Consider the following 16,156-nt stretch of genomic DNA (forward strand, 5'->3'; position numbering starts at 1 on the left):
AGGACTATCCTCCCTAAAGGAGGACGGTTGGTCACCTTAGGAATATATATTGTGTGTATATGTGTGTTATGTTTTGCTTTGTTTTTTTGGTTAAAAATAAAAAAAATAAAAATAAAATAAAATAAAAAGTTAATATGACATCTAATCACCAGCCTCGATTCTGTGGCGGGAAAGGGACCAGGAACTTGATACTGGTCTACTTTTCTGTAGGTTCCAGTGATGGCCGTCTCTGCGAGGACAACCGAATCAGGGTGCAAGCCTCGATAGTCCCTAGAAGCGCAACGCCCCTGGTCACGGTGAAGCTCTGCAACCGCGCAGGCCGGCGAATGGAGAAGAGCCCTGTCGGCATCTTCGAAGAGTTCAGCTGGGGTTTTCCCATCCAGGGGACAGGATGCAGGTGATCGTGCCACGCACGTAGATATGGGGGGGGGGGGAAACGCAACTCGCCGCTTCGGCTCTGCTCCGTGCAAGCTCATGGGCGGCAACAGCAGCAGGAGTTGATTAGCGGAGCTGCCATCTAGAGGCATCTCTTCGAAGTGAGTCCTATATAACTGGGGAGGGAGCGGGTCAGACGAGGCAGTCGCTTGCCAAGCCGCCTGCGAGAGGAGGAGCAGTTCCCTGCGCTCGAGAGGAAGGGGAAAAACGACTTCGCGGTAAGACAATTGCTCGGCCTTCCAGAGCAAGAAGCGCGCTGGGCCAGACAAGGAGCGGGCGGCGAAGGGGGGTGAAACCGCGCTAACCGTCTCGGCGAAGAGGATCAGAGGCTCAAGGCTGCGGGCGGGCGAACGAACAAAAGCCTGCCAGGAGGCCAGCTTTCCTGGTTGTTTTTGTATCTAGGGAAGAGAGGTCCACTTTTAGGCGGATCCACTTTCGTGATCTTTGTCAGTTTTGTACGCTGCCCATTTCAAAGTCGAGTCTTGGACGCCTCTGTCGGGAGGAAGAAGTCCCGCTTTCGGAAAGAAAGCCCTTAATTAGCCCTTGACCTCCCTTTCTTCCATAGCGCTCCCGTGGCAGTAGAAGCGGCGCCTTCGCTTGTCCCGGGGCGAATGCCGTGACTTGCTCAAATATGGCCAGACTTGTCTGAATCGTTCTTTTCAAGATATTGTATATATTTACTATTCCTTTTTTTGCAGTACTGTTCATTTACCTCTACAATCAGTTTATGGGCATATTTATTGCTTTTCAAGTTATCTCTGTCTTCTTTTAATATCTTAAGTCATCTATTCCTTACTAGACCGATCGCAGTTCTGCAGCCTGACCCCATGTGAGTTACAGCACTTGCGTTAATTCAGACTTTTATGGTGCAGTGGAATGCAGGCATGCTTTTGGAGTTACGATTTCAGCGGGATGCACTGTTAAATGAATGCTCCTATAACTGTTAAAATAGGGTTTACTTAAGTAGAATTGCATTTGGTCCGGCTTTCCAACTTCATTGCTAAGCCTACATATTGAAGAATTGTGCACATTAAATAAATTGAAACTTTTGACCAAACATTTTTGACCAAGCTTTCTTGAAATGTCACTGAATGTTTAAATAAAAGGAATCTGACAGAGGACAGCCATAGCAAATATCTTTTGATTCTCTGTGCAAGTTTGGCCAGTTCTTATAACTTTCTTAATAATATAGTTACGTCAGTGATCAATACTTTAGTCAAATGGTAGAAAATCAGCCCTACCACAATTCTGAAATCCCAGGCAGTGCTGCCAAGAGAAGTACTGCTAAAGATGGTGGAGCTGATGTCAAATCAAACATGCATTTAAATCAAATCAGACATTTGACAAGTGAGGAGCCACCTTTGCTTATGCCCTGCAAACCCCCAGTATCTACCAAAAAAGAAGATGCAGGTTTGCACTTTCATCTGTTGGAACAGGCTCTCCTTGCTGACAAAGCATTCAATCACAACAGGAGTAGAAAGGGTAATGAACAGTTTCCCATGCAACTTGGAGCAGTAATGAGAGTTGTAAAGTTATTCTGTTAGTTGTTAAAAGCAGAATAATAAGTTTTTAAAGAGAATAGAGTAGCTCATTAAAGGGTTTATGGTATTTTGAAACTATTTGGGGATATTCCCCAAAAGATTTTATTCTACAAAATTAGTTAGTTATTGGAATGTTGGATTTCTTTAATAATTGGATGTAGCCTACGTTTATAGAACAAGTGACATTTGTGCAAGAAGAAAATTACCCAGAGCAATATTCCTCTTTCCTGAACTTGCTATCAGCAGATGCTCTGAGTTACTGATCTCTGGAACAGCCTTTTTTCCATAGAAAAAGAAATGGAGTCCATTCATACACCGCATACTGCAAATGATTGTTAGCCTTCTGAGCTACAATTAATAAGCTATATAAATGAAATCCATGCATGAAAAATGTCACATCGTTTTCATAAGAACAGTTTTTCTTTTACAAGCCAATATATAGTTTTAAACTAACAGGATATTAATTATAGTTAATGATACCATATAAAGAATGGAGAAGCACCACTATTTTAAAACATCTAATGCCATTTATTAATAGCCAGCAGCACTGCCTATAAATATTTTATAATATTATCTTAATAGTATCATTTGGGACACAGGTCTCTTTGTTACTTCTATTATCATTCGCAGAACCAAAATCTGGATGCAGTTAGTTTGATTGCTCTGAGAGCAAAAAGTGTTAAAGGAATTAACTTCAGAGGTTCATGGTTAATACTTTGATTTTGTGCATGCTTGTTTATTTAGAAGATACTGAACAGTTCTCTAGCTTGCTATTTAGCTAAGCTGTTTGTGTTTTCTGGCAACATGGTAGAATTCCCAAAGAGACTTAATGTGCAGGATGTGCTGGACTATATTTTGTAATCTTTGTGAAACTTTTTTCCAAGATGATTCATTAGTGCAACCTCTGGATGCACAAGCAAATGATGCTATTATTACTTTTGATTTCTCCAGAATTATTATACAATAAATCTAGTGCTGCTTCTCTGCTAAAATATTATTGCTTTTAATTCAAAGGTACGAAAAGAGCAGATGAACCAAGATATTTCAAAGCTATTATCTTACTTTTAAAAAATGATTTTGTGTTAGTGGATTGAACTCTGATTATGATACAATCTGAAGTTTCAAATGTTAAAAATATTACTAAAATTCAATCAAAATTAAATGGCAGTTAAAATTCATTTATGGCATGGATTGAACAAAGTGCTCAATTCTGCATATTTAAAACCAGTGATACTTAATGTTTACCTTTGACAGAACTCATATTATTTACCTCTCCTTTTGATTAGTATTTATCTTTTTATATTTTCTCCTTCCATCAGTTAAGAATTCAAAAGCTATAACAAAAGCTGTCCTGATTGCATTTTGAGTTGGGAGTGGTTCCAATACCATTTTGAAAGTCTTTTTATGTGCCAAGTACTGGACTATCTAATTAGTGTTAGTGCATCAACAAATGTTTTGTGAGGCATTTGTCAAGCATGTCCCATATGAAATATTTGTGTGCAGTCAATTGAGCTAGATGGGTCTGTACATTTAGTAAAGAAGGCAGAAAGAATGGTATATTCCTTTCTGGAATGCAGCATTTTGCATAACATTGGAAATGATTATCCATAATGTTTAGAGTAGTTTGAATTTATCAGGATAAAGTTCTGTAATCTAAAAAGAATATTCCAGAAGTATTTTAAATTTGTTAGCCAGGTATTATCAGATCAAATCATCCCTACCCTTTATTTAATAACATATCAAGATGGACAAGGTGAGTTATTTAACTACTGTATACAATTTGATGAGAGCAGTAGCCTCCAGGCTCAGTAATATAATCTATATCTGTAGAAAAAGAAGGAGAGAAGCAGGTGAGGTACAAAGTAACTTTATGAGCCAGCAAGGACTGATGTGTCAAAAGGAGAAGGAAATCAAGGAAGATGGAAAAAATAGGTTTGTAACTTTCTTTAGAGATCCTAATTCAGCAACCTGACTTTTCTTTTGTTCCTTAGTTTAAATACAGCCATACACCAGTACTTCCTGCCATTTTCTCCCAACCTTTCTAAAAAAGAACTTGGACACACCAAAGTAAAATAGACCTCACTGGCCAGCCAGATACCTGGCTCTGATTACTTGAATAATCCCAGACAATAGCCAGACTAGAATTCTACTTCAGTAATAGCTGTCATTGATCTTACATGTTGATAGCTAATCCCTCTGATAATCGGAATATTTCATTTTTCTGCCTGTGAACATTTTTCACTGGCATGTAAACCATATTTGTGGATTTAAATGTTCAAGTATACCTAGAATTAAAGCAGGCTAGGCAATGCAGGAGGATGTAGTGATAATGTGAACCTCCCAGTCCCGCAGTAGTTACAATTGCATTGCATTCTATTTAGCTGGATCACTGAACTAGGCTTTTTTGCTATTTTTGAGATGAGCCCAAACCAGTTTATATTCTCATCTTTCAAAAGTTCCTCTTCTGTTCCATTGATGGGAAGAGAGGCATATAGTTTGCTAGAACATAGAAATTCATTTAATTATTGATTTTACTGACTGTCGCTCCTGATGGCACCATTGATCAGCCCAAGGAGTTTTCTGAACACATTTGTTAATATTCACTCTGCAGTTCTCTTACATTAATAGGAATGGGATGCTTTTAAAGGACACTTTAAATGTAATGATCTGTTGATTCCACAACATTGAATCAAGTTATGTGTTAATGTGCATGATTAAATTGGATTATTTCTTTTCAGTTTCTATTTCAGTTATGATGACAACCTAATTCTGCCAGCTGCAAATCAAAAGATAAATAATGTCAAACAAATATACATTCAGATTCCATTTCAAATGTTTAAATTTAATTTAAAATAAATAGAATATCAAATACTAAGAGCAAAGAATATGGGGAAATGAAACCTTAGGATGTAACTTTTAAGAGAACCAAAAATATTAACATCTATGTAGAATATTTTTAGTCTAGTGTAATAAAATTAACTGACTTTTTCCCCTTATACCTTTCCTTTCCCCAGATGTTAAAGCTGTATATAAGCAAGTAGAATAACAGAAATGGAAAGGTCAATTTAGGTTAACTAAACCCACCACCTGTTCAATGCAGGAATTCATGTTTTTCCTAACATTCAACTGGAATGTGCTGAAATCTATTCTTCTGTGTCCTGCCCTTTGAGATGATAGAGAACAGACCTTAGTCTTTTCTCTCTTGTGTTTATAATATGCCTATAATCTTTTATAGATTACAATATGCCGATAATCTTTATTAAAATCTTTTCAAGGCTAAATATGTCAAACTCCTTCAATCTTTCTTTGATCTTTTAATCACTTGATAATCTTTAATTGGTCCATCTTTTTTTAACAATTACTATTGTAAAGCTAGATATCTCCTATTCACTAATGTATGTTTTCTTTATTTCTTAAATGAACAACCCTACATTCACCTTTGTTAAATTTCATTGTGCTGTTCAACCTATTGCTCTACCATATCAAGATTGTTTTGTATTTTATTTCTTTTTTCTCGGGTATGGGATATCTACAGAATGTACTGTTATGTGTAAGATTGATAAGCGTTCTCTTCACCTCCTAACCTAAGTCATTGATAAAACTATTTGATAAGTAGAGGCTCCAGAGTGTGGTACCCTGATCAATGCCTCCTTTTAGTGTGATGAGGAACTACTGATGAGCATTGTTTGAATATTATTTTTGAGCCAGCAATATATTTACTCAGTTTTTATGCCATTCAATGCATAGATAATTACCTTGTTGATAGGAATATTATGGGATCCTTTATGAAATTTGTATTATGTCAGTAGCATTCCTATAACTATCAAATATTTGGGTTTTTTTTTTGCCAAGCCTCCTGAGTTATTATAACTGATGTCATACAAATGGATGTTAAATAAATATGATTTTCTAGTGTCAACATTAGGTTTTGTAGAAAGCATAATGATATTGTTTCTGACCACCAGACACGGATATATGATTTAAATGTCCAAATAAAAAGGCATTATCTATTTTTAAATTATATTCTGTGAGTTTCAGGCCTCCTCAGTCTGACATATCTACCACTAGAGCAGTGGTTCCCAACCTGTGGGTCGGGACCCCATTTGGGGTCGAACGATCATTTCACGGGGGTCGCCAAACAAGGCTGTCAGCCATTTTTTCCCCCTTTTCTTTGGCCATGCCCCTGGCACCCGGTGATGTATAAATGGTTGGGGGTCACCACAACATGGGGAACTGTATTATGGGGTCGCGGCATTAGAAAGGTTGAGAACCACTGCACTAGAGTATAACATTAATCCTGGCTTTAATTTTGGTAAACAGGATAATGATGATAATGATAATAATAATAGTAATACGATGGAAGGGATCTTGGAGGTCATCTAGTCCAACCCTCTGCTCAGGCAGGAAATCCTATACCATTTCAGACAAATGGATGTCCAGTTTCTTCTTAAAAACTTCCAGTGTTGGAGCATTCACAGCTTCTGGAGGCAGGTTGTTCCACTGATTAATTGTTCTAACTGTCAGAAAATTTCTCCTTAGTTCTAGGTTGCTTCTGTCTTTGGTTAGTTTCCATCCATTGCTTCTTGTCCTGCCTTCAGGTGCTTTGGAGAATAGCTTGACTCCCTCTTCTTTGTGGCAGACCCTGAGATATTGGAACACTGCTATCATGTCACTCCTCGTCCTTCTCTTTATTAGACTAGACCAGGGGTAGGCAACCTTGGCTCTTTTATGACTTGAGGACTTCAACTCCCAGAATTTCTGAGCCAGCCATACTGGCTCAGAATTCTGGGAGTTGAAGACTGCGAGTTGCCTACCCCTGGACTAGACATACCCAATTCCAGCAACCATTCCTAATAAGTTTTGGCCTCCAGTCCTCTGATCATCTTTGTTGCTCTTCTCTATACTCTTTCTATAGTCTCAATATCTTTTTTAAATCATGGTGACCAAAACTGGATGCAGTATTCCAAATGTGGCCTTACCAAGGCATTGTAAAGTGTTGGAGCAGTGTTGGAACATTCACCACTTCTGGAGGCAGGTTGTTCCACTGGTTAATTGTTCTAACTGTCAGGAAGTTTCTCCTCAGTTCTAGGTTGCTTCTCTCTTGATTAGTTTCCATCTGTTGCTTTTTGTCCTGCCTTCAGGTGCTTTGGAAAATAGCTTGACTCCCTCTTCTTTGTGGCAGCCCCTGAGATATTGGAACACTGCTATAATGTCCCCCCTCGTCCTTCTCTTCATTAAACTAGACATACCCAATTCCAGCAACCGTTCCTTATATGTTTTGCCTTCAGTCCCCTAATCATCTTTGTTGCTCTTCTCTGTACTCTTTCTAGAGTCTCAACATCTTTTTTACATCATGGTGACCAAAACTGGATGCAGTATTACAAATGTGGCCTTACCAAGGCATTGTAAAGTGGTATTAACACTTCACGTGATCTTGATTCTATTCCTCTGTTAATGTTGACTCCTGGGTAGAATCTAATGATGGGAAGATTGTGTCAGAATATCTGAATAAATACACACACATATACATACACACACATACAAAGGTACACACACACACACACACATCTCTCACAGATATTCTGGCATAACCTGCTCAGTCTAGCTTTGCTTTACATTGAGGAGTCTAGGCTGACTTAAATATTTTTAGGATAAGGCATAGGTAAACAAGCACAAATCTCATGGTGAAGTCTTTATTATAGATTTTGTACAGTTATTCATGTTGAATATACACTATGGCTTCTGTCCAGGGTCCTGAGCCTGATATCTAATTCTGCCTCACCAAAAAAGGCTAGAGGGCAGAAAACTAAGTGAATTGTTTCAGGGCCAAATTCATATGTAAGCAAGCAACCTTTTCTCCAAATTTAAGAGCAAAAAAAGCACGAGGAACAAAACCATGGAGCCTTCTCCTCTCAGGTCACTTATTTTCTTACTGAGTACACTTCCATCTAAGGAGAAATGAACCTCAGGAAATAAACCAACAGTGCTCCAGTTGCTCCAGCTGTGCAAATGTATAGCTTCAACTAGATTGTGTCAGGGTTTGGTCCAAGCACAGTTTTCTCCTATTTCTACTTTTGCTCCTGGGATAGAACCAGTAATACCAAAAAACACATTTGAAATCCCCACACTTTATTTAATTATTTATTTGGAAAGATGGAGGGAAACCTTGGGAATTATGTGCAGTTCTAGTCATCTTACAAAACAGATGAGTTACAGTTGGGTAGTGATTTTAAAAATTACAAGATGCAACCTTTTTATGCTCAAATTTGAATTGGGTGGAAGTATATTTTAAAATATAATCACTGATTAAATTAATCTATTTAAAGCTACAATATAAATATATTGTAAAATTGAAGTAGATTGTGATGGGTAGCTATAGAAGTTGAATAAACAAACAAACATGTATTTATGTCTAATTCAATTTGCAATTAATCCTAGTTCACGGAACGATTCAATCAGCAATCAGCTCAGCAGTCCAAAGCTTTATAGAAGAGTTGTTTTGATAGACTCCTTGATAGAAAAGGAAACTGGCTGGATGTGTCTCCTTTAGTTAGGAAAAGGTACTGCCACTAAGGAAGTCTGGTCTGTCAATCTTTTTATCAGGTAACATTCCTAGTAGGACAATTCCCTGATAAGAAGGAGCTCCTTCCTGACTACATAAGACCTTTAACAATTAAAGCCACCACTTTACATTTTACTTAAGACTTCTTTCATTGCCAAAGTACTGCTTTAAATATTGCTATTGCAAAAATACCAATTAAGGCCTTGTACTGTAGTTGGCATTATTGGCACTTTCTCAACCTGTTGGAAGGCTGATCAGCATCCAAGAGCATCACGGTGATACAACTTGAACTAAGACACAGTTAATTATTTCCATCTCTTTTTAGCAGGATGTCACAAAGGAGATAGATATTTCATAGGATTCAATTAACTTGAAGATAAGGTTGATTCTGTAATTTTATGAATTATAGTAGGAAGCAAAATAAAATGGCTGGTGTTTTTGGAGTTTACTCCTTCTAACTACCCACCTCCAACCAGCTATCCATCAACTTGTTTGCACTTTTTCCATTTCAGTCAAAAGATTCTTACTTGGTTTAAATATTGCTTAGACCCCCTCCCATCCACCAACCCAGAACATATACATTTGTAGCAAGGTGTTATTATAAACACATGACACAGTCATTCAGAACTCTTTCTGAAATCTGAAATCTCCTAACCACTTCTTGCCTAAAGCTTTTAAAATGGTCCCAATTTCCTTTTTCATCAAGTGACAAGAGAAAGCTATTTTAGAATCTGTGGTGTTAGTACAAATCCAGCACTGAAGTAACGATAGATTTTTTTTTTATTTCAGTAACTACAATGAAGACAGTATATGGGAAATAAGATACCAGAACCAAATTATTGTATGTATGTTATGTATAGCAACCCTTAATATGCAAGCAAGGAAATAGAGGACAGAAATGTGAATAACTGCAGAACATCTCTGAAAAGAAACACCCTCTCCTTTTATGCTTCTGCTTGTGCTTTTTCTGCTGGTTTTTCTCTTCTGGTTCAGTTCCTCCTGAGCTTTTGAGCAGAGGACCTGAGTCACAGACCTATTCTACATTCAGGACCTAGAACAGTGATGGTGAACCTTTTAGAGACCGAGTGCCCAAACTGCAACCCAAAACCCACTTATGCATCATCGGGTGCCGGGTGGGTGTGGCCCATTGGCTGGGTGTGGCCCATTGGGTAGGCAGTGGTAATGGCAGACTGGGTGGGACTAAAAAGTTCAATCAATCAATTCCAACTTTGCGAGATCTTTTTTTTTTCCCCGCGAGAAGTTGAAATTGACTGATTGATTGAACCTTTTTTTTTTGCACATGGCGGAGAGAGGGCTCTGAGTGCCGCCTTTGGAACCCGTGCCATAGGTTCGCCACCACTAACCTAGAGTCATCAACTAACTGCAGAAAAAGTGACCTCTAGCTGCTTCTTGCAACCTGAACCACAAGGCTACTTCTCACTGGAAGAGACAGTGTCTTTATAGAACTATTGGATATTTAAAATCACCATTAGGCCTGTGGGTTTATCAGTATAATATTGCTTTGCACTCACATAATTGTAACACTTTGATACTGACAGTATAAAATGGAGTGTTTGAGCTAATAAAAGTAATTTTCTTTGTTTTCTAGATTTTTGCTAGAAACATAGTTAATAATTAAGGCTGAATTTCCATTATGATAGACCAACGTTTGTGTAGGAATTCAGAAATTATTAATTTGGGGGATAGAAATGTGTGTTTACTCAGGGCTTGCCATATTGGAACTGCAAACATCTGGGCATTGTGTTTAAACACCATTGATATATGTGTTTAAAGAGAAAAAATAGTTGCTAACATTCCAGTGAATACAAGAAGCTGCTTTCTATATGCCAAGGAAGGCAGAATGATGATTTGGAATTCATGCTTGCAAGGATTGTTGAGAGAGGATAAATGGTGAGGGACAATGTGCCATAAATATTTGAAAAGTAGTACATTTGCCTGTAAGATCATCATGCCTAAGTTGTCTGTAACAGGAATGGTTTCTAATTTAAAGATCTAAAGGTGATGTCTGTTCTTTTGAAGAACAATGGAAATCCCAGGATGTAGTTCAAACGGAAATAAAAAGTGCCACATTGTCGAAAAGTTACCTGCCATGCAGCTTAATTTCAGGAGTTCTTTACCTTTTATTGGGGGGGGGGGATATGAAACTTGGACTGCAAATACAGGTATTCCTCGATATACACCAGTTATTTAGTGACCGTTCAAAGTTATAAAGTATCATTTTTCACACTTACAATCTTTGTAACATCCCTATGATCATGTGATCAAAATTCAGATACTTAGCAACTGATTCATGACGGTTGCTGTATCCCACGGTCATATGATCACCTTTTGCAACCTTTTGACAAGCAAAATCAATGTGGAAGCCAGATTCATTTAACAACCATATTACTAACTTATCAACTGTAATGATTCACTTAACAACTGTGGCAAAAAAGCTCGTAAAATTGAGCAAAACTCACTAAAATGTCTCACTTAACGACATAAATTTTGGGCTCAATTCTGGTTGTAAGTCAAGGACTACCTGTATCTGGACATCCATCACACAGCAGGAAATAGTTTTCTACATCTCTTTGCCACCACCTGGTGCCATCTGAATTTCTGCAGCTCAAGTATCTTTCCAGAAATCCCCGTCGTGGGCAGCTGTAATGCTGAATCCATACCAGATATTTTCTTGTCTCCAACACATCTTTCCTGATTCTTTCTCAAATAAACATTAAACTTTCTTGATATAATCACCAATTTATTTCAACATTTGACAGTAAAAAACCTTAGCAAGTATACACGTCTTGAAATATGCTGGCTGCCGGATGGAAGTTTAATAGGTGAAAATGAGAGACAATATCAGCTAAAGATGGAAAGTAATTTTAGCTTATGGTATAAAGAAGGAAGCTCTTGTCTGGCATTATACCACAGTCCAGCTATACGCCCCTTTCCACAACTTGGAAATATCATCTTCGGCATAGAAAGCCATAATAAGAGCTGGCCTGCAGGAACAGCTTACTGAAGACTCTTGATCTTCTAGTAATTCAAATAGTTTACATCTGATACATAACATAGTTTGGGTCTTCTGTGGGCATAAGCTTGACATACATGACATACTTTAAAAATCACTATAGTGACTATAGTGTCAGTCTCTACTTCCGAGCCTTTTTTGTTAAAAAAATTAAAAATTTCTAAAAATTAAATATTTTTCCTGTTGTGAAGTATAGGTTTACAATAGTTTAAAAGAATTCTTTGTCTTTTGTCAGTCTTGAAAGATTCATCACTATCTTCCCTATTTTGAAGTGTTTGTTTATTATTTTTCTCTTAAATCATTAAGAATTTAAAAATTTCTAAAGAATTAAAATAAGTAAAAAAATTTCATTTTTTTAATTGAAAAAGAAATTAAAAATTTTAAAAATTGAAAAAAATGAAAATTGAAAAGGATTTAAAAATTAAAAAAATAAAATTAAAAATGATATTTAATATTTGAAAAAAGATTAAAAATTTTAAAAAATGAAAAAAGAAATTAAAAAAAATAAAAGGTTTTTTTAAAAAAAAAAATTCAGAGATTTTAAAAATTTAAGAATTTAAAAAGTTCTTGCCCCTTTATGAAGTAATACGCACTTCTTTTTGGTTGGAAATCTCAGGCTGTTTTTCTAGGAGAAGCTTTGCTCTTAACCCTCTACTCTCTGCCTTGAAGGTTTATCCCTTTACTCCCTGTCCACAAGTGTTTTGTACTTATCATTTTTCCCCTGCTCTCTTTAGTTGCCTAGCCACTACCTTGGTTTTCCCGTACAATGTGCTGATGTGGGTACTCTGCTCCACTTAGCTGGTCCACTGCGCTGCTCTCATCTTTTGCTGGTCTGCTGCACTTCTCTTAGCTGCTGCTGTGGGTGCTGCTACTCCAGTGGTCCACAGCTCTGTTCTCAGCTACTGCTAGTCCACTGTGCTGCTCTTAGTCACTGCTCTAGGTGCTTCATTCCTCTGCCATGTCTGCTTCTGCACCACTGCTACTCAAGGTCTGCTGTGCTGCTCATAGCCACTGATCTGCTGCCACCGTTTCACTGCTGCTCAGTGGCCTCCATTTGCACTGTATTGCCTCCGCTCAGGTATCGGGCGGGGTCACTGGGCTGCCTCTCCATCTCTCAGCTTGGCTGTCTCTCCTTCTCTCATGGGCCACTGGGCTACCTCTGCTAGGCCACCTCTCAGCTTGGGATGCCTCTCAGCCAGGCCACCTCACAGCCTGTCATCTCTTTGTTCTAGGAGTTCAAGTTCTCTTTTTGTTCCATCCTGTAGCTAATCTTGATGCTGCCCTCTTGATATAGTTTGTAATCCACATTGAAAGTGACAGATGAATAAAATTTGGAAAATAAAACAAAATCTCAATCATAATGGAAGATACCTTGAAGGTCTTCTAGTCCAACCCCCTGCTCACACAAGTGAACTGTCCAGTCTCTTCTGAAAAACCTCCAGTGATGAAGCACCTACAATTTCTAATGGCAAGCTGTTCCACTGGTTAATTGTCCTCAATGTTAGGCATTTTCTGCTTAAATCCAAGTTGCTTCTCTCCTTGATTAGTTTCCATCCTTTGTTTCTTGTCCTGCCTACAGGTCCTTTGGTAAATAAGTTGACCTCCTCTTCTTTGTGACAATCTCTTGTGGGAAGAATCCAGAAAAAGAAATATTTTAGGAAATATTAAAATGGCAGAATATATTTCCCCAAAGGATTTTAAAGGCAGAAACCAACCCCTGCACCCCCCCCCCAGTCTCTCTGCCCCAGCAGAAACCGGGTCTGCAGAAATGCAGATGTGATAATCTTGTAAGAAAGATTGGAGTCAGGAAGCTGGGATTAGAAAGAAAGATCCCTAGAATCATCATTCCCTCACACCAAAAATCCAACAGTCATCAGCCACTGCCCCAGGGAAACAGGATATGACCTTTGGGACATAATAGGATTAACCCACCACCATCAATACCAGAAAGGCACATCAGACTCAGGTCAAAGTTCATGCCGCAGGAACAACTCCAAACAAGGGCCCCAGAAAGTATAAAAGCCCACCACTCTGCTCCATGTGATCACTTTTTTCTAGAACCATCTTTCTGTCTGGTTCTCCTCTTCAGTAAAACTACAACCTTCTTTCTAAACCAGTCTCCATGTTGTTTATTCCCAGCTTGGACTGGACCCTGATGAAGGTTTTTTCTTCAACACTCTCAAATACTGGAATACTACTATCATGTCCCCCCCCCCCCAGTCCTTCTTTTCTCTAGACAAGCCAAACACAAATCCTGCAATTTTTGTCTCCAGGCCCTTAATCATCTTAGTTGCCCTGTTTTGCACTTTTTCCAAAGTCTCAACATCTTTTTTGTAATGTGGTGACCAAAACTGGATATAGTATTCCAGGTATGATATTACTAAGGATTTATAAAGCGGTAATAATACTTCACGTGATTTTGATTCTGTGCTTCTGTTTATATAACCAAGGATTGTATTAGCTTTTTTGGCTGCTGCCACACATTGTTGGCTCATATTTAAATTATTGTCTACTAGGACTCCAAGATCTGTCTCAGAGTTACTGTTTTTGAGACAGATTTCAACTAATATGTACTTGTACCTTTGGTTTTTCCTGCCTAAGTGTAAAACCTTGCTTTTCTCCACATTAAAGTTCATGTTGTTGAACAGGGCCCATTGTTCAAGTTTGTCAAGATCTTTTTGGATCCTGAGCTTGTTTTCTGGGGTGTTGGCTATTCCTGCCAGTTTAGTGTCGTCTGCAAATTTGATGAGTTCCCCTTCTATTCCCTCATCTAAGTCATTTATGAAGATATTGAAGAGTACTGGGCCTAAGACGGAGCCTTGTGGTATCCCACTGCTTACATCTCTCCATATGGATGTAGTACCTTTTTAAAAAAGAATATATTTATTGATTTTTAACATAAACACCTTGATATTTGGTAAACAGCATGTTGTCCGGGTTTATGTTTACAAAGTAATCACTAACAATCAGTTTCTGTATTCCAAAGTCCACATAATAGCTTTGCTTGATTTTCTCTTCTTCCAATAATATTTAATAACCTTAAATTAATACAATTCTTATTAATTTAATAGGTAGCAATTAAATATAACTTTTTTCCTAGAATTTCTATCAATAATAATCACATCAATATCATGCTTCTTTTCTATCTGGTCATCTTGGTTGCCTCATCATGAATCCTGTTAACAATTCTTATTTAAATTTATTTTCCCTACAATGTTCAAAACATACTTACTGGTTAAAATTTTCCGAGAGTTAATTACCTTAAAATATTTAAATTATTTTCATGTCTTAAAAAGTAAGTAAGAAAAAGAACAAAAGAAAAGCATAGAAAAAGAAAAGAGAGAGAGGAAAAAGAAAAAAAGGGAGAGAAAAATAAGAAAATAATATACTACTTAAAATACATATCCCTCTTGAACTAATATACACTTATTTCCAATTTTTTTCTGATCTTTTTGCCCATAATTAAACCTATGTTTAATCTTTAAACATTCCATTTAATAAATCCAATCATCTAATCTTTTAACTCTCTTTAAAACATTTTTTTCTTTTTTAGTTATCCATTTGAATTTTCTTACAATCAATTACATTTAAATATCTAAAACATTTCCTTTATATTGATCATCCCAAACATTTTTGTATTTCTCATATCAAAAAACAAAATAAAAAAGAGAAAAGAAAAAGTACTGTCTTACTTGGAGGGTTCATCCCTCTTAAACTAAAATCTTTCTATTTCTTCAACCATATTCAAACAAGTGTTTAATTTTTAAATATTCCCTCCGATACACCCCACCATCTAATTCCTCAGTTCTCACTTTAGCCCTCTTCTTTTGCCAAGCAACTTTCCCAATCAATATATTCTGTTGAATCAAAGAGTCTTTCCATAATCTTGTAAATGTTGTGGATATAGTAGGCAAATCAAACATCATGTCTTTGTAAAAAGATTTTGCTCCTTTCATATTCATTGAAGATTTCTCTCATCATCCCTTGTTTCCCTGTTTCTTGTACTCCCAACAGCTCAGCAATCCATTTTGTCAATTTTTTTTCCTTATTCTCAAATTTACTTTGTGGTCTTAGAGTACAAGTTATCCTTTCCATGTTCAGTGTTTCTTGTAAATCCTTCTCCACTTGAGTCTCCACTAGTTTATATTCAGTTGTCTGCTTTACATGATCTCTCTCTTCTTTTGTTTTTTAATCATTTAATTGTTGTGACATTAAATTGAAAATGCATGCATTTAAATTTTCAAATTTTTAATTTTCTCATGGTTTGAAATGAATATCATTTGCATTTATTGTAACAGAACATACATTTTCTCCTGGTAAATGTTTATTTTTTCTTGATATGTTCTTTCTGCAGATCTCTGATGCTCCATAATGACCAAAAATCCTTTCTCTGCTAATCACTTTAAAGTCGCATTTTAAAAAATATTTATAATCCAGGAAGGTCAATTTTTTCTAAGTTTTATAGTTCTCACTGTGTAGATAGTCCACAATTTTTCTTTTCTTTTGTTACAGCTGCACTTTGTTTAATCAAAGCCTTGAAGGTCACAACAGTCTTTTCTTTCTGGGCTGTATATTTAGGGCAGT

General features: G+C 37.1%; 1 protein-coding gene across 4 annotated transcripts in view; it reads left to right on the forward strand.

Annotated features, from left to right (window-relative positions):
• Positions 1 to 374: 374 nt before the first annotated feature.
• ACKR3 (atypical chemokine receptor 3) overlaps positions 375 to 16,156 on the forward strand; it is a 39,767-nt gene continuing 23,985 nt past the window's right edge. Inside the window, exons 1-2 of one of the 4 annotated variants that reach the window (XM_039326330.1) lie at positions 595 to 653; positions 1,235 to 1,264. Coding sequence is in view for 1 of the 4 variants with exons in the window: in XM_039326328.1 (XP_039182262.1) it covers positions 9,349 to 9,379 (31 nt within the window). In the remaining 3 variants the exon portion in view is untranslated. Of the gene's footprint in view, positions 398 to 533; positions 654 to 1,234; positions 1,265 to 9,333; positions 9,380 to 16,156 lie in introns of those variants that run through there. The other 3 variants (XM_039326332.1, XM_039326329.1, XM_039326328.1) reach the window with 3 other exon arrangements.

The sequence above is a fragment of the Crotalus tigris genome, unplaced genomic scaffold (genome assembly GCF_016545835.1).
Source record: "Crotalus tigris isolate CLP2741 ecotype Arizona unplaced genomic scaffold, ASM1654583v1 scf7180000024340.7048381, whole genome shotgun sequence".
Classification (NCBI taxonomy): domain Eukaryota; kingdom Metazoa; phylum Chordata; class Lepidosauria; order Squamata; family Viperidae; genus Crotalus; species Crotalus tigris.